Source organism: Moschus berezovskii, chromosome 7 (assembly GCF_049115385.1).
Source record: "Moschus berezovskii isolate FMDL1 chromosome 7, NW_MosBer_1.0, whole genome shotgun sequence".
Taxonomy (NCBI): domain Eukaryota; kingdom Metazoa; phylum Chordata; class Mammalia; order Artiodactyla; family Moschidae; genus Moschus; species Moschus berezovskii.
The window spans coordinates 15,909,121-15,934,924 of NC_142466.1; the positions used below are offsets into that span (position 1 = coordinate 15,909,121).

General features: G+C 41.0%; 1 protein-coding gene across 1 annotated transcript in view; it reads right to left on the reverse strand.

Moving 5' to 3' along the window:
- The window catches only part of ELP3 (elongator acetyltransferase complex subunit 3), a 137,040-nt gene that overhangs the window by 19,744 nt on the left and 91,492 nt on the right, over positions 1 to 25,804 (reverse strand). The window contains exons 13-14 of the mRNA XM_055428088.2: positions 23,758 to 23,985; positions 22,760 to 22,841 (exon numbers count right to left, since the gene is read on the reverse strand). Of these exons, the coding sequence (XP_055284063.1) occupies positions 22,760 to 22,841; positions 23,758 to 23,985 (310 nt within the window). The remainder of the gene's footprint in view (positions 1 to 22,759; positions 22,842 to 23,757; positions 23,986 to 25,804) is intronic.

Genomic DNA, 25,804 nt, shown 5'->3' on the forward strand with positions numbered 1-25,804 from the left:
CCAGAAAGGGCAGCCGGATCCACAAGGGCCGGCTGGATGCAAGCAGAACGGGAGGAGGCACATGGCTGCCAGAGGACCAGCCGCAGCACCCGGTGTCTCTCTTCCCTCTGCGGAGGGCTGTCTCTGCGGAACAAGGAAGGTGAGCAGTGACCATCAGCGAGGTATTGAAGTATTCCTGAAGCAAATTCTCTCATAAAATGCTCAGCAAGTAATAAAACAGTGAGGTAGGTGCACATCAAGACAACACAACAAAAGAAAAGAGACTGCAGAGACTCTCCATCTGAAATGATCTGACACAGATTGTAGAAAAGTGCTTACTACATACGTGGAGACAGATGCTGGAGTTAAGAATGTTTAAAAACTACAAGAAACTATAAAACATGATGTAACAGAGTTGAAAAAGATACCAGAAATCAGAGAATTAAGAACTAAGGATGAGTTTAATGGCAGGTTAGACTTAATTAGTAAAGTGGAAGATCCCCTGGAGAATGAAATGGCAACCCACTCCAGTATTCTTGCCTAGAACATCCCATGGACAGAGGAGCCTGGTGGGCTACAGTCCATGAGGCTGCAAGAGTCTGACAAGACTTAACTCTGTACTGTTGTTGCTTAGTCACTAAGTCAGAAGAAACTTCAACAACAAAGCATGGAGAAATAGAGAAATGGGTGGGGGTACAGGACATGAGACACAGTGGATACAATGAGTAGGTCTAACATGTTTAGCTGGAGTCCCAGGATGTGGGGGGTGGGGGGACAATGGGATAGAATCAGAGAATGAAAATGACTTGGAACTTAAAAAGTCAACCACCAATGAAAGAAACTCAATGATACCTGAGCCATCCCAAGAAGATGAAATGCATATCTAGAATCATAGTAAAACTAGAGAAAATAAAGACAATCTAAAAATAAAGATACTTAAAAAAAAATCAGAAAAGCAGCCAGAGAAGATCCTCAAAGACAGACTTCTGACTGCAGAAGACAGTGGAAAGACAACTTCAAGGAACTGAAAGAAAATGCAAGCCCTGTGCTATACTCACTGAAACCTACTTCAAGAATAACCAGAATACAATATTTCATACAATTAAAATTAGAATAATTTGCTACCAGCAGAATTTTACTAAAACAAATTCTTCAGGTACAAAGAAAACAATATTGGCAAATTACCCAAATAAATACTCATCAGTAGTAAAACAAGTAAATTGTGATACATCTACATAATGGAATCCTATATATCAATGAAGGTGAATAAACTACCCTTAGATAGATGCAGCAAGGACTGAAGAACAAAGAAAGTGGTAAATACACTGCTGCTGCTGCTAAGTCACTTCAGTCGTGTCCGACTCTGTGTGACCCATAGACGGAAGCCCACCAGGCTAAATGAATATTGACTGTACCTAACAGTAATTATAACAGTAGTAATAACATCTTGTAGATTTTTTAAAAAATATATCTCATACACAGACACTTCAGAAAAAAGAACATCTGAATAGCACATAAGCTTATGAAAAGGTAGTCAACTTCATTAGTCATCAAGAATGTAAATTAAAACTATGAAGAAACACCATTATAAACACATCATATTGAACAACTGACACTCTAATATGAGTGAAAAATGTTAGCACTTTGGAAAACTACTTTGCAGACTCTTATAGTTGAACATATTTATTCCCTGAAATCCAACAATGCCATTCCTAGGTATATATTCCATACAGATGTGTGTTTATGGGTTACCCTAACTGGAAACTAACCAAATATCCAGCAAAAGTAAGACAGGTAAGTTGTGAGATATTTGTATAACGGAATCCTGCCTATCAATGAAAATGAATGAATATAGCCACATATCATGTGCACCAAAATAACCAGAACAAAAATGCACCAAAATGATCTTACTTATCTAAAATTAAAAACAAAACTATATATATAAATGATTCATAATTAGGGAGTAGAATATAAAGAAACATCAAAGAAAATAGGAAAAAAGAGGCTCCTGGGGGAAGAAGGAAAGCAAGGGGAGAGAGAGGGATTAAGATTGGGTGGGGTTAACAAGGGTATTGGATGTTGGTTCTGTTCTTGACCTAAATGAGGATTGGTTAAACAATTCATTTTTTAGCACTTAATGAACTTTGCTGTCTATTTATTACAGCTTACTGTCAACTTTTAAAAATGAAAAAGAGAGGTAAGATTAAGTTATTTGACCTACATGAATGCTTATTTAAATGGGGAAATAAATCAATCCTTCATGCATATGGAAATGGGGAAACTTGGGTTAGTAATTCCAACTGGACATAGAAAGAATATGAAATTTGTAATGTGACTTAATAAATGTCTGATCAATTACACAATTTCTTCCTCTATTGAGTACATACTGGGTTTTATCTCTTAGACTTCTTCAAGGCAAGAAAAACTCTGGCCTAATAATAACAGTAGGTGCCCAATATGCTACTGGAAAACAGTGGAAAAATAACTCCAGAAAGAATGAAGGGATGGAGCCAAAGCAAAAACAACACCCAGTTGTGGATGTGACTGGTGATGGAAGTACAGTCCAATGCCATAAAGAAAATATTGAATAGGAACCTGGAATGTTAGGTCCATGAATCAAGGTAAATTGGAAGTGGTCAAACAGGAGATGGCAAGAGTGAACATTGACATTTTTGGAACCAGTGAACTAAAATGGACTGGAATGGGTGTATTTAACTCAGATGACCATTATATCTACTACTGGGGCAAGAATCCCTCAGAAGAAATGGAGTAGACCTTAGAGCAAAATGAGTCCGAAATGAAGTACTTGGATGCAATCTCAAAAATGACAGAATGATCTCTGTTTGTTTCCAAGGCAATGATCTCTGTTTCCATTCAATACCACAGTAATCCAAGTCTATGCCCCAACCAAAAATGCTGAAGAAGCTGAAGTTGAACAGCTTATGAAGACCTACAAGACTTTCTAGAACTAACACCCAAAAAGATGTCCTTTTCATTATAGGGGACTGGAATGCAAAAGTAGGAAGTCAAGAGACACCTGGAATAACAGGCAAATTAGGCCTTGTAGTACAAAATGAAGTACACAAAGGCTAACAGAGTTTTGCCAAGAGAACGCACTGGTCATAGCAAACACCCTCTTCCAACAACACAAGAGAAGACTCTACAAATGGACATCACCAGATGGTCAATACCGAAATCAGACTGATTATATTCTTTGCAGCCAAAGATGGAGAAGCTCTATACAGTCAGCCAAAACAAGACCTTGAGCTGACTGTGGCTCAGATCATGAACTCCTTAGTGCCAAATTCAGACTTAAATTTAACAAAGTAAGGAAAACCACTATACCATTCAAGTATGACCTAAATCAAATCCCTTACGATTATACAGTGGAAGTGACAAATAGATTCAAAGAATTAGCTCTGGTAGACAGAGTGCCTGAAGAACTATGGACAGAGGTTCATGACAAGACCATCCCCAAGAAAAAGAAATGCAAAAAGGCAAAATGGTCGTCTGAGGAGGCCTTACAAATGGCTGAGAAAAGAAGAGAAGCAAAAGGCAAAGGAGAAAAGGAAAGATATACCCATTTGAATGCAGAGTTCCAAAAAATAGCAAGGAGAGATAAGACAGCCTTCCTCAGTGATCAATGCAAAGAAACAGAGGAAAACAATAGAATGGGAAAGACTAGAGATCTCTTCAAGAAAATCAGAGATACCAAGGGAACATTTCATGCAAAGATTGGCTCAATAAAGGACAGAAATGGTACGGACCTAACAGAAGCAGAAGATATTAAGAAGAGGTGGCAAGAATATATAGAACTGTACAAAAAATATCTTTATGACCCAGATAACCATAATAGTGTGATCACTCATCTAGAGCCAGACATCCTAGAATGTGAAGTCAAGTGGGCCTTAGGAAGCATCACTATGAACTAAGCTAGTGGAGGTGATGGAATTCCAGCTGAGCGATGCTGTGAAAGTGCTGCACTCAATATGCCAGCAACTTTGGAAAACTCAGCAGTGGCCACAGGACTGGAAAAGGTCAGTCTTCATTCCAATCCCAAAGAAAAGCAATGTCAAAGAATACTCAAACTACTGCACAATTGCACTCATCTCACATGTTAGCAAAGTAATGCTCAAAATTCTCCAAGCCAGGCTTCAATAGTACATGAACCGAGAACTTCCAGACGTTCAAGCTGGATTTAGAAAAGGCAGAGGAACCAGAGATGAAATTGCCAACATCCACTGGATCGCTGAAAAAACAAGAGAGCTCCAGAAAAACATCTGCTTTATTGACTATGCCAAAGCCTTTGACTGTGTGGATCACAACAAACTGGAAAATTCTGAAAGAGATGGGAATACCAGACCACCTGATCTGCCTCTTGAGAAATCTGTATGCAGATCAAGAAGCAATAGTTAGAACTGGACATGGAACAACAGACTGATTCCAAATCGGGAAAGGAGTATGTAAAGGCTGTATATTGTCACTCTGCTTATTTAATTCATATGCAGAGTACATCATGCGAAATGCTCAGCTGGATGAAGTTCAAGCTGGAATCAAGACTGCCAGGAGAAATATCAATAACCTCAGATATGCAGATGACACCACTCTTATGGCAGAACGCAAAATAAGACTAAAGAGCCTCTTGATGAAAGTGAAAGAGGAGAGTGAAAAAGTTGGGTTAAAGCTCAAGATTCAGAAAACGAAGATCTGGTCCCATCACTTCATGGCAAATAGATGGGGAAACAATGGAAACAGTGACAGACTTTATTTTGGGGGGCTCCAAAATCGCTGCAGATGGTGACTGCAGCCATGAAATTAAAAGACACTTGCTCCTTGGAAGAAAGACTATGACCAACCTGGATAGTATATTAAAGAGCAGAGACATTACTTTGCCAACAAAGGTCCATCTAGTCAAAGCTATGGTTTTTCCAGTAGTCATGTATGGATGTGAGAGTTGGACCATAAAGAAAGCTGAGTGCTGAAGAATTGATGTTTTTGAACTGTGGTGTTGGAGAAGACTCTTGAGAGTCCCTTGGACTAAACTGCAAGGAGATCAAACCAGTCCATCCTAAAGGAAATCAGCCCTGAATATTCATTGAAAGGACTGATGCTAAAGCCGAAACTCCAATATTTTGGCCACCTGATGCGAAGACCTGACTCATTGGAAAAGATCCTGATGCTGGGAAAGACTGAAGGCAGGAGAAGGGAACAACAATGAGATGGTTGGATGACATCACCGACTCGATGGATATGAGTTTGAGTAAGCTCCGGGAGTTGGTGATGGACAGGAAGGCCTGGCATGCTGCAGTCCATGGGGTCACAAAGAGTTGGAAATGACTGAGTGACTGAACTGAATAATGTAGACATTTTCATGTTTGAAGAAAGAAAATTAATTAGAAACCTGAAAGTTCTTTCCTGCTCTTTGACACTACTTTTGTCGTTTTACTACCTTGTCTTTTTACTACATGGGGCTGTGTTTCACAGCTAGTTTTGTGTTTTACTGAATTAAAATTGAGCCCAGATCATATTCCTAGAGCCATAGTTGAAAAAAGCGAGAAAATATGCTAAATCTATCCTTTGAAACTTAAATTTCTGAGTTTCTTAATTATATACAAAAGATTGAGATAATGATTCATGATCACTTAATTTGAAAAAAAAATCATTGAAATAAAAACAAATTAAAAAAACTTTTAATTGCTTTTGGGTTCAATTAATCAACCATTTATCGAGTGCTTGATACATGACTAGCGCCATTAATGCAAGAAAATGTATTTTTAGTTTCATTTATTTTCTACTGAAATGAGATTTTATTACATCTCATTGATCTCTTAGTAGGATGGTGGTATTTCACTCTTCAAGAATACACACTGATATCATAGTTGGGGAAAGGTTTTTCTTTTGAACCTTTTCTTTTTTGCTTGAAAACGTTTTTCTTTTGGCTGAAAAGGAGCCAATTAACTCAATGACCCTTCATCTTTCAAAGATAATTTTTTTTTCTGTTCTGTTAAAAAGAAACTCTTAGTAGGTTACCCACATATAATCTTAGCTCTTCGAAGTAGTTGGTTATTACAAGTCATTAACACAGCACATTTATTCTCCATCAGCGAGTATCTTGGAAGATATACATAGAGTATCCTAGGAGAGGAGATTCAATCGGTTACCGAGCAACCTAAACGTTCCCCTGTCTGTTTTGAAATGACTATACCAAGACAACAAAGTAAAAATGAACAAAGAATAAAACCAGGGAACTTATAAAGCAGGTGTAGAGACTGAATAGAAGCTACTGCGGTAACTTAAAATAGGGTGATGCTGGAGGGTTATCCCATAGATCTTGGGTTTACTCTTCACAGGGAGTCTGATGACTTCTCAGGAGGGCCTACAATCATCCAATTCAAAAGTCAGTGGCTCTGTTCCCACCAGCACAGAAAGTCTCCTAGGTCACAGATCCTTCCCACTACTTTGTTCATGCCCCAGATCATCAATGTGTTTCTGCAGAAGTTAAAGACTGCCATGTTAAAGACCAGGTAAGAAGTTAAAGACCAGGTAGGAAAAGGGTCCTTTCTATTTATAGTCTTTTTTAAAAAAGGTAGATTTTAAGAAGGAAAATGGTAGAGTAGAAAATTCTATAATTTAGTCCCTCTACTGAAATAACCAGTAGCTGGAAAAACACTTAAAGCCAACTATTTGGGGACACCAGAACCTGATAAGGTACTTACAGCAACCAGGGGAGTGCCTGGCGAAGGAAGCTGCTGAATTTGGTAGGAGGGCAGCAGAGAGAACCACCTACCACCCTCCAGTGGCCAGCTAGAGCCAGAGTGGACAATAACCATATCTATTTAAGATTTGAAGATCTTACAGTAGGTACTGGTACAAATCCACTACCCGTCTTTTTAAGGTCCAGACATTTTAAGGAAATCCCTATCAGGTGACAGGCCCACTGAAGAGATAATGAATCAGAAATTTCAGTGACCAGTGCAACAAAGAATACCAAATTTGCAAAAACAGTTTGGAAAAAAATACAAATGGATGACACAGCCCTCAAGGGCAATCCCTGAAGAAGGAGAGAATCTGACTTTTATTATTCTTGAGTTTGTGTGATTCTAAACAGAAAATTGCAAAGCATATCAAAGACTTCCCTTGTGGCTTAGCTGGTAAAGAATCTGCCTGCAATGCGGGAGACCTGGGTTCGATCCCTGGGTTGGAAAGATCCCCTGGAGAAGGGAAAGGCTACCCACTCCAGTATTGTGGCCTGGAGAAGTCCATGGGGTCCCAAAGAGTTGGACACGACTGAGCAACTTTCACTTTTTTCACTACCAAAGACAGGAAAGGAAGGCTCATTCACAAGAAAAAGAGAAGCTGACAGAAAGTATGTGTGAGGTATCTTAGACACTGAAATTACTAGGCAAAGTCGACTATTAATTACCTTCAAGGAGATAAGGGAACCACGGGCAAAGAACTAAAGGTGCACAGACAACTAAAGCAAAAGCCAACATGTGGAACTGCATCAAACTAAAAAGCCTCTGTGCTGCAGAAGAAATAACTGACAAAATGAAAAGGCAACATACAGAATGGAAGTATCTGCAAACCATACGTTGGACAAGGGGTTCTTATCCAAAATATATCAGAACTCATACAAGCCGAAAGCAGAAAACAACCTGATTTTAAAAATGGGCAGAAGAACTAAAGAAACATCCTTTTTTCCAAGGATGACGTCCAAAAGGTCAACAAGTAAATGAAAAGGTGTTCAACACCACCAAGCATCGTGGAAATGCGAGTCAAAGCCACATGACCACCATCAAGACGACGAAAGATAACATGTGCCGGTGAGGATACCAAGAAAAGAGGAGTGTTGTGTATACCACTATTGAAGAGGGAGTCGGTACAGCCATGACAGAAAACCACAAGGAGGCTCCTCCCACAGTTAGAATTACCAGATTATCCAGCAAACTCCACACTCGGGTATATACCCCAAAGAAATAAAAACAGGCTGCTGAAGAGATACAGGCACACCCATATTTATTGGTAGCATTATTCAAATAGCCAAGATATGGAAATGACCTAAGTGTCCGTCAATGGGTAAGGAGTTAAAAAAAAGAAAATCACACTCTGAAATATATTTCAGTCCTAGGAAAGGAGGAAAGCTACCTCTACACCATTTGCAACCACACAGATGAACCTTGAGGACATTATGCTAAGTGACGTAAGTCATGCTAAGTTGCTTAAGTCATGTCTGACTCTTTGCAACCCCATAGACTATGGTCTGCCAAGCTATAGTCACAAATTGATAAAAAAAAAAAAGCTCAGTTCATCAAGGTTTACAAATTATATATACACCTAACAACAGAGTCCCAAAGTATCTGAAGCACAAATGGACAGACCTGAAAGGAGACTCAGTTCTGCCATAAGAGTTGGAGTCTTTAGCACACACTTTCAATAATGGAAGACTTGAACAACACTTTAAACCAATGAGACCTAACAGAACACATCACCCAGCAACAGCAGAACAGACATTTTCCACAGTGGATATGGAACATTTTCCAAGTTAGATCATGTTATCAGACCATAAAACAAGTATTAATAAATTTTAAAAGACTGAAATCATACAAAGTATGGGGAAGAAAGTACAAAGGAAAAAAAAAGACTCAAATTGCTAAAATTAGAAGTGAAAGAGGAAACATTACTACTGACTTTATGGCACAAAAAAGAATTATGAGAGTATGAATAACAATATGTATGTACACCAACACACTGGATAACCTAGTGTGTTAACACCCAATATTAACACCAGTCCTTCCCAAACAAATCCGAAAAAAATGAAGGGGGACAATTCCTAACTCATTCTGTGAGGCTAACAAAACCATGATATCAAAGCTAGGCAAACCCTACAAAGAAAACTACAGACTACTATCTTTATGAATATCTATGGGAGAAAATATTTGTAAATCACAGATCATTTAAGAGTCTAGTAGCCAGCAAATATTAAAAATTCGTACAGCTCATCAACAAAAAGACAATGATCCTAATACAAAATGAGCAAAGGACTTGAATAGACTCTTTTTAAAAAAAGATACACACAAAGAAGCACACAAAAAGATGTTCAACATCAGTTTAGTCATTAAGGAAATGTAAGCCAAAGCCACAGGACAACGTCACTTCACGCTCATTAGGATGGTTATAAAAATAAAAGGAAGATAAGTACAGACAAGGATGTGGAGAAAATACAGCCCTTGTGCAACTGTTGATAGGAAAATCAAATGATATGCAGCAGCAGCAGGAAACAGCTGGGCGATTCTTCAGAAAGTTAAACAGAAGGACCAGTAGTCCAGCAACCTCACTTTTGGATACAGATGCAAAGGAACTGAAAGCAGAGACTCAAATAGATATTCATACATCAATGTGATAGCAACATCACTGACAACAGCCCAAAGATGGAGACAGCCCAAAAGTGCAAGTGTGTGTGTAGCATGGCTGAACCTTGAAGACATTATGCTAACTGTGTGTGTGTAGCATGGCTGAACCTTGAAGACATTATGCTGTGTGTGTGTGTGTGTGTGTGTGTGTGTGTGTAGCATGGCTGAACCTTGAAGACATTATGCTAAGTGAAATAAGCCAGACACGAAAGGACATATGTTGTGTGATTCCATTTCATAGAGACAGAAAGTAGATTAGAACTTACCAGGGGCTTGGGAGATGGGGGAATTGGAAATTGCTGCTTAATAAGTACAGTATTTCTGCCTGGAGTGATGAAAATGTTTTGAAAATAGGGGTGATGGTTGCCCAACACCATGAATGTAACTAATGCCACTAAACCCTATACTTTAAGATGGTTATAATGGTAAATCTTATGTTAGTATATACAATTTACAACTTTTCCAAATGCGGGGGGAGAGGAGACTTTAAGGTGCATTAACTATCTTCAGTTTTTTATGGGGAGGAAGGAATGTGGCTTAGGATCTGATCTCAAAGCAGGCACCCTTGGTCGGTCTTTTATATTCCATTACCTAGGAGGAAGACATAAAAGCTCAACATCATAGATCTTTAGACAGGCCAGTAGGGGGAAACAGAGGAATATTCTCAAGGAGAGATGGCAGACAAAGGTCAGGTGCAGGTGTGACCTGTGTGGCTGCCTGCCAGATTCTGCTTAGGACCGAGTTAGGTATAACTGTGATGCCTTGATGGCTGTATGAAAATCTTGAGATCAGGATTAGGACTAGAACCTTTGAATCCAGGTATGCCCAAAGAGTCCATTCTGGGGGAAGGCTAAATGAAGTTTCCTGTGGAAAGGGACTGGATGCCTATTAGTCACAAGTTAATAAAAATGTATTTGATCACTTAGTATCCAAAGATAGCCACTACCAGATCCTGTCTTTTTGAGAAGTGGAATATTTTTTCTTTTCCCTTTAAATCTAGGCTGGCCCAATGACTTCCTTAACCAACAGAATGGGGCAGAAGCCACATTGTGGCAGGTAAAGTGACCCTCAGGATTTCCCTGGTGGCTCAGTGGTAAAAATCTGCCTGCCAGTGGAGGAGACACAGGTTTGATCCCTGATCCGGGAAGATCCCACATGCTGCAACTACTGAAGCCTGCACGCTGAGAGCCCGTGCTCCACAGTAAGAGGAGCAACCACGATGAGAGGCCCGAACATGACGACCACAGAGTAGCCCCCAACTCACCGCCAGCAGAGAAAAGCCAGTGCAGCAACGAAGACCCAAAACAGCCAATAAATAAGTAAGTAAGTAGTAAAAAAATAAAATGACCCTCTTCTCTTTGAAGGTGGGGTGGACTCACTGGCTCTCTTCTGAGACCAGGGTATTAAGACTAGGGCTTTCATCTCAAAGGGGCTCTGTCTCGGTGATCACTCTGCTGGGGGATGCAGGTGGCCACGTGATGAGCAGCCTTAAAGAGATGGTCGCCCTAGGGAGGAACACTGGCCCTGGGACCAGCAGCCGGTGAGGAACTGAAGCCTGCCAAAGACCACACAGGGAACTTGGAAGTGGACCCTTCAACCTCAGTTGAATCTTTGAAATCACAGCCCTGGCTGACACCCTAACTTTATGAGATGCTCTGGGCCAGAGGCACCCAGCTAGATTCCTTCTAGATTCCTGACCTATGAAGACTGTGAAATAACTGTTGCTTTCAATTACTAACATCTGTGGTTTTTTAAAAAATTACACAGCCATAAATAATGCACATAAGATGTTCTACAACTTATAAGCCTCTTAGAGGCCAGCCTTCATGCCAGAAGCTCAAGCATGTGGAGAAGAACCAAGGTGCTCACGATGACAGTCTCAGTTGAGCACACTCGCTGCCTCCTAGAAGAGACTCCAGATGCGCCACCCCAGCAGCTGCCAACCATTTAAGGCACTGCGGCTGAGGCCCTTGACATCATGGAACAGAGACAAGCCATCTTCTCTCTGCCCTGCTGAATTTCTGACCCACAGGATCACTGAACAAATAAAATGGTTGTTTTAAGCCACTAAACTTTGGGGTGATGTGTTCCTCTGTAATAAATGACAACTACTAATTATTAGGATTTGCAGTAAGAGCTAACAGACCACATGGGGTGTAAATCTGGGGCTTCTGACTGGTGTACCAAACACCAGTGATTCCTTTCCCAAATGGACAAACTGAGAAAGCGGATGCTTCGGGAGGTAGTGAGGTGCATAAGCAAACATTATCCTGTGGCCACAAGCTAAAATCTAAATCCATCACCTAAAATCTAAGTCCATGGCCACCTCATGCGACAAGTTGACTCACTGGAAAAGAGTCTGATGCTGGAAGGGATTGGGGGTGGGAGGAGAAGGGGACGACAGAGAATGAGATGGCTGGATGGCATCACCGACTCGATGGACATGAGTTTGAGTGAACTCTGGGAGTTGGTGATGGACAGGGAGGCCTGGCGTGCTGTGATTCATGGGGTGGCAAAGAGTTGGACATGACTGAGCGACTGAACTGAACTGAATTGAATGACTTGGAAATGTGAGCCACTGGTTAGAGACAACAGTTTAAGCCAGGCTCGTGTGCCTTGACTTCGGGCTGTGCATTGACTGACACCCGACGGCCAGTGAAGGTTTACATGCTCAACGAAGACCAGCAGTGGGACAACCAGGGCACCAGGCATATCCTCCAGCTACGTGGAGTGGCCAAGGGGCATGTCCCTGCACGTCTGTCCTGACAAAACGTGGTCCACTGGAGAAGGGAATGGCAAACCACTTCAACATTCTTGCCTTGAGAACCCCATGAACAGTATGAAAAGGCAAAAAGATATGACACTGAAAGATCAGTGCCCCCTAGGTTGGTAGGTGTCCAATATGTTACTGGGGAAGAGCAGAGAGATAGCCTGAGAAAGAATGAAGAGGCTGAGGTAAAGTGGAAATGATGCCCAGTTCTGGATGTGTCTGCTGATGGAAGTAAACTCCGACGCTATAAAGAACAATATTGTGTAGGAATCTGGAATGACAGGTCTATGAATCAAGGTAAATTAGAATTTACATTGACATTTTAGGAATCAGTGAACTAAAATGGACGGGAATGGGAGAATTTAATTCAGATGACCATTATACCTACTTCCCTTAGAAGAAACGGAGTAGCCCTAATAAGCAATAAAACAATCCAAAATGGTTTGTTTCCAAGGCAAATCATTCAGTATCACAATAATCCAAGTCTACGCCCCAACCACTAATGCTGAAGAAGATGAATGATTCTATGAAGACCTACAAGACCTTCTAGAACTAATACTAAAGAAAGATGTCCTTTTCATCATAAGGGACTGGATGCAAAAGTAAGAAGTCAAGAGATACCTGGAATAATAGGCAAGTTTGGCCTGAGATACAAAATGAAGCAGGGCAAAGGCTAACTGAGTTTTGCCAAGAGAACGCACTGGTCATAGCAAACACCCTCTTCTAAGGACACAAGAGACAACTCTACACATGGACATCACCAGATGGTCAATACTGAAATCAGATGGGTTAGATTCTTTACAGTCGAAGATGGAGAAGCTCTATACAGTCAGCAAAAACAAGAGCTGACTGTGGCTCAGATAATCAGGACCTTATTGCAAAATTCAGGCTCAAATTGCAGAATGGAGGGAAAACCATGAGGCCATTCAGGTATGACCTAAATCCCTTATGATTTTACAATGGAGGTGACAAATAGATTCAAAGGATTAGCTCTGATAGACGAAGTGTCTGAAGAACTATAGACAGAGGTTCATAACATTGTATAGGAGGCGGTAACTGAAACCATTCCCGAGAAAGAAACACAAGAAGGCAAAGTGGTCATCTGAGGAGGCTTTACAAATAGCTGAGAAAAGAAGAGAAATGAAAGGCAAAGGAGAAAGGGAAAGATCTACTGAGTTGAATGCAGAGTTCCAGAGAATAGCAAGGAGGGATAAGAGAGCTTTCTAAAGTGAACAATGCAAAGAAACAGAGGAAAACAATAGAATGGGAAAGACTGGAGATCTTTTCAAGAAAATTGGAGAAACCAAGGGAACACTGCATGCAAAGATGGGCACAATAAAGGACAGAAATGGTATGAACCTAACAAAAGCAGAAGATATTAAGAAGAGATGGCAAGAATACACAGAAGAACTGTACAAAACAGGTCTTAATGACCCAGATAACCATGATGAAGTGGTCACTCACCTAGAGCCAGACAACCTGGAGTGTGGAGTCAAGTGGGCCTTAGAAAGCATTCCTACCAACAAAGCTAGTGGAGATGATGGAATTCCAGTTGAGCTAGTTCAAATCCTAAAATATGATGCTGTGAAAGTGCTGCACTTACTATGCCAGCAAATTTGGAAAACTCAGCAGTGGCCACAGGACTGGAAAAGGTCAGTTTTCATTCCAATCCCAAAGAAAGGCAATGCTGAAGAATGTTCAAATTACCATACAATTGCAATCATTTCATATGCTAGCAAGATTATGCTCAAAATCCTTCAAGCCAGGCTTCATCAGTACGTGATCTGAGAACTTCCAGATGTTCAACCTGGATTTAGAAAAGGCAGAGGAAACAGAGATCAAATTGCCAATATCGGCTGGATCATAGAAAAAAGCAAGGGAATTCCAAAACAAATCTACTTCGGCTTCATTGACTATGCTAAAGTCTTTGTGAATCGCAACAAACTGAGGAATATTCTTAAAGAGATGGGAATACCAGACCACCTGACCCACCTCCTGAGAAACCTGTACACAGGACAAGAAGCAGCAGAAAGTGAAAAGGAACTAAAGAGCCTCTCAATGAAGGTAAAAGAGGAGGGTGAAAAAGCTGGCTGAAAACTCAACATTCAAAAAATGAAGATCATGGCATCCAGTCCCATCACTTCATGGTAAACAGATGGGGGAAAAGTGGAAACAGTGCCAGATTTCATTTTTTTGGGCTCCAAAATCACTGTGGACGGTGACTGTAAGCACGAAATTAGAAGACGCTTCCTCCTTTGAAGAAAAGCTATGACAAACCTAGATAGTTTATTAAAAAGCAGAGACATCACTTTGCTAACAAAGGTCTGTATAATCAAAGCTATGGTTTTTCCAGTGGTCATGTATGGATGTCAGTGTTGGACCATAAAGAAGTCTGAGTGCCGAAGAATTGATGCTTTCGAACTGTGGCGCTGAAGAAGACTCTTAAGAGTCCACTGGACTGCAAAGAGATCAAACCAGTCAATCCCAAAGGAAATCAATGCTGAATATTCATTGGAAGGTCTGGTTCTAAAGCTGACGCTCCAATACTTTGGCCACCTGATGTGAAGAGCCAACTCATTGGAAAAGACCCTGATGCTGGGAAAGACTGAGGGCAGGATGAGAAGGGGACGACAGAGGGCAAGATGGCTGGATGGCATCCCTGACTCAATGGACATGAGTTTGAGCACGTCTCCTGGAGGACAGAGGAGCCCGGTGTGCTGCAGCCTGAGGGCGCGTGGAGCTGGACATGACTTACTGACTGGAAAACAACAGCAATGTCCTGTTGGAATCAGAAACGTCCTGGCTAAAAGGCTCCATAATATCACTATCTTGGCTGCCACTAAAAAAGGCAGCATCAGTATTTTCCAGCGTTATTTAGTTATCTGCTCACCCAACCGGCAAGAATTTGCCAAATCCCTGCCTCTAATTGATCTCAAAGAGAAAAGCTTTATCAAACTGAATGGGTTAGAGCAATGTCAAACACTCGGAGAAAAGAACAGTACTAATCACACAAATGTTAGAGTGATAAGGAGTTAACACTGTAACGAACTATAAGAGCCTTTGTGACAGACAGCAGATGGTGACCACTGCAGGTGAGACTTCCGAGGAAGGTGTCCTTCCTCAGATAAAAGCCTGTGTAGCAGGTAACAAAAAAGCAAAGCTTTAAAGCAAAGCTCCTAGACTGCTCAGGAATGTTCTTAGGAACCATACACTCTAACTCTGTCCCAAAGCAGAGTATACAACTATCATTCCCAATATCCATAAACAAAGAGGAATAAGAATGGGGAGGAAAAGTCTACAAACGTGCGTGTGTCAACTAAATTAGCAAGGTTATCTTGCCAGACTTTCAGGCACACGTTTTGGCGACACAAGATTCAACAGCATGGATCTGGGAGGCACAATAGCACCTGCTACAGCCTACTGCTCCCACGTTGGCATCTCTACTGGCATCACTGGATTCTGCCTAGGAGCTTGTTATCCCATTACACATGGATCAGAGTGCTCGCGTGCTAAGCTGCCTTAGTTGTGTCCGAATCTGTGAAACCCCATGGACTGCCAGGCTCCTCTGTCCATGGGATTCTCTAGGCTAGAATACTGGAGTGGGTTGCCATTCCCTTCTCCAGGGGATCTTCGTAACCCAGGGCTTGGACCAGGTCTCTTATATCTCCTTCATTGGGAGGCAGGTTCTTTACCTCCAGCACCACCTGGGAAGCGCCCCTGCCTATGAAACTTCATCCAAAATTCAGTTGGCTGCAAGATCCAAACAGTGGAAACTGACTACTGGCCTATTTGGGAATATTTGAAAAAACACTGATTAATATAGTCATGTGATGTCATGAGGGACGGGTCCAATGCACTGGATGTACAATATACTGTATAACTGGTACCTGATTCATCTATAGATGAATAAATGAATAAACATCAAGTCAAGGAATAGAGAGTCCTGAAGTGAGCTAGGCAGCAATGCCTCCACAGCCCAGCTGCGATACAGACACCACTGAGCAAGCATTTAGCTAATGTGGTATCAAGCAAGGGAGCATTCTGTGTCATCAATGCTAGTCTGGTTAATAATGATGCTGAAATTAATCAAGTTCTTGTAGTAAAGCAGTGTTTTATGTTGTACCTGTTGTTTCTGAAAAGAAAGGTATTGACCACCACAGCACAATCCCACTGGAATACGCACCAAAAAAGGATTATGTATTATCACTGTTAATGTTGCAAAATCAGTGAGAAAGAGGAATATATAGAACCCGAATGGTGTGCATTTCATTAAGGGAGTATTAGGAAATAATCTGGACTTCCCTGGTGGCTCAGGTGATAAAGAATCTGCCTGCAATGCAGAAGACCTGGTTTGATCCCTGGTTTGGAAAGATCCCCTGGAGAAGGAAATGGCTATCCATTCCAATAGTCTTGCCTGGAGAATTCCATGGGCAGAGAAGCCTGGTGGACCACAGTCCACGGGGTTGCAAAAAGTTGGACATGACTGATCAACTTACAGGGAATAATTTATGAAAAAACTGTAAAGGGATAAATTATTATGAAGTTAGAAAAGATGAAACAATCTTTTCCCTTCCTTCCTGAGAAGTCCTATATTAACACACGTGGCCCAAACTGGTTTGCATTTGGCAGGCTTCCTGTGTCCATTAGCAAATAGGTGAGCCAAAATGAGGAAAAGCTTTTCCAGGCATTTTACTAATGATTATGAATCCATTACCAGACAGATCTAGTTACAAATGTACCCTTTTTTTCAACTAGATGATAATGCAAAGCACAAAATTACCTATACCTCCAACTGAGGGAGATATGTGCAGCCTGGAACACTGGCCAATGAAACAAAATAAATGTTACTTTTTGCCCAAATATTATTTTGTTAGTGTTTCTGGGGCACAAGACCATTCATTTCAGTTCCAGGAAGCCATATCAGACACTGTAAGTCTCAGACACAGTGATGTTTTTCACTCGCTGGGATTGTAGACATGGCTTTAGAGTCATGTGACTCTGAGCTCCATGATCTAGAATAATCGTATCCCCACAGTAACTCAGTTTGCTCATCCTATATTTAAACTCGCCTCCCCTGCCCTCTTCTTTGCCTTTTAATAGGCTGAGACAAAATGGCTATTGATCTCTGACTTCAGTGATTTCTGTCATCAAACAAGCTGATATTTTCCTCATTTCTCATCATCATTGTTTGATCCGTCAGCCTGGTGCAATTCTTGGCCAATGGCCATGTTAATTTTCTACTTGAAAGAACACAAATAGGATACTGCTTATGACGAAGGTAGTTGGGGGGAGCTTGGGGAATAGCTGTCCGTCTTGATGCATAGCAATTAGCCTGGCAATATGATACAGGAACACGATTGGATCTGAAACCTAGCCAAAACTGCCTAAAGGAAAAAAAGGTCATTTTGTTGGGGGTATTACGTGGCTTTTTAAATAGTGGCTATTGACAATTATATTTGCCCTTTCAAAAAATGGTACGGGCAGTGTGACATCAGAGATCTCCAGTTTCCATGGTGATTACTGGTGATGGCATTTCAAATGTTATGGTTAGGTTCTACAGTATAAATCTCTGCACTTGACACTATAAGATAGGGAAGAGAAAAAAACTGCTCCATCATAACATTTTTAAAGGAGATAAAGCTGATCATCCAAGTAGATAAACATCATGGCTTTCAAGTAGATACGATTTGTTCATCTTAAACAAATGGGATGTTGATGGAAGCAACATGAGTAAGTTGATGAAAGATACTATAGCACTTGGACTTAATAGGGACTAATTAATTGCTTGGGTATTTAGCAGCAATTAACTATTATTTCCTGCCTGCATATTATTTCATAAGCTGATTGTTCTCATACTAGTGATTTACCCATTTTTATATGTAGAAAAAGATTACTTTTTCATGCTGAAGCAGCTAATCCTGAGTTGAGAAATAGTCTAAGTAGGGAAAAACCTGTCTTCCTCGGCATTTACGGACAAGCTGCAGGGTGAAGACTGAGTGAGCTGCTCTGGTCCACGTGAACATCCCTCAAAGGCAGGGCATCATCTCCTCCTTCCTCTATCTGCTCTCTCAGCCCTGAGCCCCTGCACACAGGAGACACTCCAGAAATGTAGCGATTCTGGTGTTAAGAAATTCATTATTGCTTTAACGTTTAGAGTTGATGGTTAATTTGAAAACATAGTTTACCAAGACAATTTTATATACTTAGAATGAATAAACTTAAAAGTCACTCTGATGTACTTCCCTGGTGGTCCAGGGGCTAAAACTCCACATTTCCAATGTAGGGGGCCCACGTTTGATACTTGGTCAGGGAACTAGATCTCACATTCCACGGTTACATACCCCAACTTAGAAAAAAAAAAAAAGATCCGACATGCCACAAGGAAGAACAAAGATCCTGTGTGCCACAACTGAGACTCAGCACAGCCAAATATTAAAAAAAAAAGATACTCTGAGACAGTGTTTCATTTGACGTTGATAAAAGGGTTTTCAATTTTCTCATGTAGCTATCAAGGTAATGTTTCATAAATCAGCTGTGAAATACACAACATGGACCTTTTATAAACAAAATATATTGAGACAACAAATAAGAAACAATTTGTGTTTTAATATGGAAAAATAGAATATATGGAGTCTTTCTGACTAGTGATTCAAATCAGATCTACTGTGCAGTTAGTCATATTGTCCAGAGGGAGAATTGAAGATTATAAATCCAAGTAACAGAAACAATCTGCTGGCAAGATAAAGGGAAATCATAATGAATCAGAATTTAATTAAAAGAATTCTACATAAATACATGCCTCTTACAGTCAGTGTAACCAGAATGATAAATGATCTGTCTCTCCCTTCTTCAAGCAGGCCAGAATATCTAGGCTACCGCTGTGAATGAGTTACACAAAAGCCTAGAGACCAGAAGAAGGACAGATTTACAAATCAAGGACAAGGTCAGGAAAAGGAAAACAAACAAGTCAGGAAACAGATCACAAAGTATCACCAGGTGGGACTGAAGTGGACAGGCATCCACTTCATTTCATAGATAGGCTTAACTGCCTACGGGAAACTTCATCATCATTTCTATTATCAAATGCCCAAACTGAATGAGACTAATTACTAATGAAAGAATCTACTTAATATGATATCAGTAAAAACACAATTGATCTTGTTGAGAACTAAAAGAGATGAAGCTACTTAAGGGGCAGAATTCTAGATTGTTAGAATGGCAAATGATAACCTAACACACTTATTTTTAGTAAAGAAATAAAGGTCCGTGGAGATTCGAGCAACATTATTCAAGATCATCACAAGGAGAGCTGCTGTCAATGAAGGAACAGAATCTTAACGCCCCTGCCCAAGTGTCTCTTCTTACACATCATGTCTAATGAAGCACTGTGAATAAACACAGCACAGAAGCACCAGCGCTATCGTAAGATTTTCATTCTCAGGATCGACTTATGGAGAATAACTGACTCTTTGCAAAAACTAATTAAAACACACACATGGCACTGTACTTAAATCAGGAAGACCAAAGTCAACTGAACAAATAAGGGAAGACAAACAAGCAACCAAGAAACACATTATGATTAAAAACCAACAAGAACACTTTAAATCTGCCCTCCTCGAAGTTCTGAATAATAGACACCTCAGGTGTCCGATTCAGAAACTCAAATAGAACACCAGTATGTTACTTAATTAGAGAAATACAATGCATCACACACAGAGTCCATGTTCTTAGTGTTTTCATCTGAAGGGGGATCAGATCTTGGGTCAAGCAGAAAGTCAAGGCCCTAGCTGGATTCTTCAGTACAGGGCACTGGTCAGGGCTCATAGATCAGAGACAGGAAGTACCACTTGCTCCCACAGCACTCACCTGAGTACCAAGAACACATTTCCAGGGCTGCTCCTGTAAAAACCTGCTGGCCAAGAGAAACCCCTGTACAGAAATCCAGTAGTCTACCTGTGACAGCTAATAATGGGAAAGGTTCTTCCCTGTTATTTTTTAGCAAGTCTCTTCTTGTTATTTTAAAAGTTCAACAAGTAGATGATCTGAAATTGAGCTATTATTTAGATTAGAATAATCACCTAGAAAGAGCACAGATGCTGATTTCCACTTAGTAAAACACTGTTCAAGAAACAGAAACTGAGGTAATTGAATGTGTTCCCTTCAGTTCTTACAGGTAAGTGAATGAGTCTCTGGGCAAATCAGACGCTCCCCTCTGCATATAACATTTCAAAAAAGAGATAGATAGCATGAAGACAAATTAACTAATGCAGAGACATGATAGAATACAGATGCCCTTCAGTTTTAAAATTCAACAGGTTCCTACAGATACCAGAAAGTCACACAACTGCATATCAGACTGTGGGAATGCAGGCGCTGCCAGGGTCACAGGGAATACCTTTACCTTAGTGATCTGAAACAGAATACTGCATTTGGAAGAGAACACTAAAACCTTGCTACTCAAAGTGTGATCTGAAGACAATCAGAATGGTCTTACCAGGAGCAGGTTAGACACCTAGTCCTTCAGGCTCCAACCCAGACCCAGTGAGTCAGAATCTGCACTTTAACAAGATCTCCAGATGATTCCCAAACACATTAAGGCTTGGAAAGCACCGCACTACTGAACACACTGACAGCTCGCTGGCAAAAGAGGCCAGCTGAAATTTCAGGTGATTCACAGATGCACATGAATAAAGTGCTCTGAGTCAGTCTGGCCCTTTCCTGGCACCAGGGAAGGTGGACTTCTTGTCAACCACAAGCTGAACAATTGAGAAGTAAACCTTTTTCAATTACAAATACTGGCACCAATCAGTGAGCTTCATTTAATTCCCACCTCTTTAGAGGGTTTAAGGTAACAGAAAAAAACACAAAGAACAGACTTGTGGTTGCCAAGGCAGGAGGTAGAGGGATGGACTGGGAGTGTGGGGCTGGTGGATGTAAACTGTTAACGTTTAGGATAGATAAACAACAGGGTCCTACTGCACAGCACAGGGAACTATATTCAATAACCTGGGATAAACCATAATGGAAAAGAATATAAAAAAGAATGTCTGCATGTATATAACTGAGTCACTTTGCTGCACAGCAGAAATTAGCACAACACTGTAAATCACCTATACTTCAATGAAAAATATTCAAGATAACATGGAAAAATATAGAGACCTAGCAGTGTTAAAAAATGCTTTATTAATCTGTCTGGAAAATGCCAAAAAACACAGCCAGATTAAATAATCGATTAAGTGAGCCTGGGGCATTACATTTTCATAACTGTAATCATTAAAATCTGGGCAAAGGTATTGATTTATTGATTGGCGACAACTTACTGATTTTTTTTTTAAGTTTCATTTAATAATGCTGGAGGGAAAAGTAACCTGAATCTTGATCAGGGCTTTCACCATGTTATCTGCTTACTGAGAACAGCAAATTTTGTAAGGGTATGACACCGAAAAGTATGAGTGAATGGGTGTAGTCATGTTATTTTTTATTCCACTCACACCAGACTTATCTTTTCACTCCCACTTCTCCCAATCCCCTGATGTCCTAGGTGAGGTTAAGGGGAACACTTCCAAACAGGGGAAGAAATCTGTTCCCCAGGAACAAAGTCATTGAAAACAATGTTTAAGGAGTAAGGAACTCTGCCTTGAAACATCTTGAACTAGCAACGAGGTTCTATTTTAATTTTCTGAACAATACTGACAATTACCACATTAACTTATGATTTTCTTAGATTCATTCATCTAATTTCATTTTCCCAGACAGGGTAACTGGGCAACGAAGCACAAGAGACCATGAGGAGACAGGGTACAGGAGGGTACCATGAAGATAGGGGATATGAGGAGATAGGAGAGACCATGAGGAAGACAGGGGACAGATTACTCATCTTGCCACCAAAGAGTGTCTGCAAGCTCTATTCCGCCAGACTGCTTACAGGAATTTCCTTTGTGCCAGAGCACCACCAGTCTTTCCCTATTCGACTCTGCCCAATTTTGAACACAACAATCAGAAACAGAGGCAAGAGAGGCCTTGTTATGGGAACCACTGACTAAAGCCGCCCACCCTGGCCAGGCCTGAATAGTAACCACTTGCATGAGTTCTCTTAAATAGGAGGTCCTGATAAGGAACACGGAAATAACAAAATACCATGAACTGGAAGAACTTGGGAGAGGTCAAGAGGAGAGTGGAGATGCCAGTTCATGTGTCCTGCCAAACTCCCAGAATTCTCCCGCTGGAACCCATCTACACCGAGCGATGCGTGCGCCACCAGGAAGGACCCTGAGTCAGGACAACTGGCCAGAGACAGCCCGGAAACTAATCCCATCACCATGAAAGCCGAGACTGCGAGCCACGCGGCAGAGCCGTCCTCCCAGGTTCCTGACCCTGCTGCTCGCCACCCGGGTGCCCGTTCCCAGTCAAGTCTCCTGCTTGGTCAGCACGTGTGTCTCCTTGGACAATTGATTTCTGAGTGTCAGACAAAAGCCCACTCTTGGGCCCTGGAAGGGGTCCCCCTCCCTGCACCAGCCTGAGATACTTTTAATAGTGGTACCAAGTTAACAATATGAACAAATCATGAACTTTGCCCTCCCCCATGCCTACCCCCAGTTACCTGATATAACAGCTATTTTCCCAGATCCATGTTCTTCTCTGGCTATTCGTTCTGCCTCCTCCATCAGCAGCATGCCGAAGCCCTACAAAGAAGCAATAAAGGGGGTTAGGGAACTGTGAAGGAGAGAAGTCATTAAGAGGGGTCCATAAAACAAGAAGGCTGATATTTAGTAGCTGTTAAACTCTTTAAAAGAGTGACAAAAACTCACTTATAGGCATAAGGAAAGAAATGATTCAATTATACCAAAAGTACTCAGTGGCAGACTAGGAATAACTGCAACAAAAGCCATCCAAAGGTATTTTGTGGATGATGTAATCTAGTCACAGCAAGGGAGGAATTGCCTGTCAATTTCTGTTGCTTTTTAAACAAGTTCTAGGCAGTCTCCAGGTGATGAAAGTCTGGAGCATCTAATCTTGTATTATTAGTCACCCTTTCAGTTTCTAAGAGGCTTTTGGAAACCAGGCAATATTCTTAAGTCATCTATTTTGGAGTTTAATGCTAGATCCACCATTAGCAGTTTTAACTTGCTCTCCTGAAAGTGAAAAAAAGTGCTTATTTATTTAGGTTGTTTGGGGGAGTAGAATAGTGTGCCACTATCTCTTAGCTTGCATTGACAAAGTGCTTTAAACTTTCATAAGTGCTTTCTTTCACATTATCATCTCCTTCAATTCCAAAATAGTTGAATCACACAAAATTGCCGGTATTAGATCATTTCTGACTTTCAAAAATAGCAATTTCCTGTGGTTCAGTCTATTATTATATTCCACTTGACTGAGTCTCAATTCGTCTCTCCCTCCCCCTCCCTCATGCCCAAAGGGGTACAATTTAAAGAGAAAACCTCTCTGAACAATAGTAATGTTGGTTCCTCTATTTCTACACTTTCCTTTCTCCTCTCCTCTTCTTTTCTTCCCTCCCTCTCCCCCCTGCAATCCCTTTTCGCTTTTCCTCTTTTGAGTGACTTCTTAACCACAGTCAAACAGAAATATGGTCCAGGATACCTGGTGCTGAAATTTAGTGGGATCCCGACTGCTTACGGGGACCACACTTCCGTACACGTGCAGCTCTCGGACTATGGACACACCCCCAACCAATTCGAAACGGAATGTCTCCTCTGAACACTTCCGTAATCTCAGGAGGCCAATCAAGATGTCCTGATCTGGGTCTTCGTACGATAAGAAGGTTTCCCAGCCTCCATTTGCAACATAATCTCTTCTCACCAATTCAACCTGTTTTAATAAAAAACCACACAAAACTTTTTTTAAAAAAGAATTAGAGAACAAAGTACATTTCTATAATTATATACATTTATTTAAAATAACATCTATAATTAGGGATAGAGAATAAATAACCACAAATTACTTTTCTTTTTACTTCTCTCCTCTCAACAGCACTGACTATAAATGAGAATTTGTGCCTTGTCTATAGATGATGTAAGAGGAAAACTGTTTTACCATTTTATAAATATTTGAACCTTGTTAACCTTAAGATTCTTACAGGGTTTGGATCAGTTAATACTTCCATGGATTTAAATCTCTCAGCCTCTATGAAAAGTCTCTAAGGTAAAATTATATGTTATGTCACATGTGTAGTTCTTGGGAGCACCCCCGGGCCCCAGAACTGTGAGGTGATCAATGGTTTTTAGTTCTCACCTCTTCCACTAAAACCTGCTTTTTCGGGGGAAAATGTATTGGTCTCATTCCTTGATGGGATTTTAAGAAAAAGTATCCCACAGGACCTTTAAAATATTGAGTTGACTGAAAAGTACATTTGGGTTTTTTCATAAGATGTTATGCAGAAACCCAAAAAACTTCTTGGCCAACCCAACAGTATGCCTAATTGTGAGCTTAACAGGTTAAAGAAAATACAGTCACCAGACAGGGGTTTTAGGGGAAGCTTTAGTGTTGGCACTGTACGTGGTGTTTTGACTTTTGCGTCCCACTCAAGTGGCCTTGTACTCTGCACAAATATTAAGCAATTGACACGCAGAGAAAGCTACGTATGTGGGCATGGTCACACTCAGATGCACTCCAAAAATGGGCAGACTGCACTCACAGTGGGGTGAACAATCAGATTGACACTGACATTCCTCCTCAGCTTCTTGTTTGCTGAGTAACTGGACTGCACAAGGATTTGGCAGAAGAACTAACTGTGCCAGGGTCTACTTTTTCCTTAAAAGGTCCGAGATGTGAAAACTGTCGATTCATTTTGAGAAGAGAAATATCAGCTGCAGATCTCATCTCTTCTGCTGCTGCTGCTGCTGCTAAGTCGCTTCAGTCATGTCCGACTCTGTGCGACCCCATAGATGGCAGTCGACCAGGCTCCGCCGTCCCTGGGATTCTCCAGGCAAGAACACTGGAGTGGGTTGCCATTTCCTTCTCCAATGTGTGAAAGTGAAAAGTGAAAGTGAAGTCTCTCAGTCGTGTCCAACTAGTAGCGACCCCATGGACTGCAGCCTACCAGGCTCCTCTGTCCATGTGATTTTCTAGGCAAGAGTACTGTAGTGGGGTGCCATTGCCTTCTCCGTCTCACCTCTTCTAGCCTTTTCCAAATAGGCTCTCACAGAAGAGAGAACCCCCACAGAAAAATCTGGCAAATAGCTAACACGATGACATTACAGGAGAGAAGTTAGTTCATTAAAAATATGTTTTATGGAAACCCTGTTGATGAGGGTGATCTCTTCACCTGATTACCACCAACGGGCAATAACTGAACAGCTGCACACAGAGATAAGCACATGACACTCAGCTTTACCCGAAGGTAGCCACTAGTCACACTGGGTATTTATATTTGAATTCTTTGACACTGTGACATTAAATAAAATTAAAAAGTAAGTTTTTCTTTGCACTAGCCACCTTTCAAGTGCTTAACTGTCACATGTGACTGGTTCAGTTCAGTTCAGTTCAGTCGCTCAGTTGTGTCCGACTCTCTGTGACCCCATGAATCACAGCACGCCAGGCCTCCTTGTCCATCACCAACTCCCAGAGTTCACTCAAACTCATGTCCATCGAGTCGGTGATGCCATCCAGCCATCTCATTCTCTGTCGT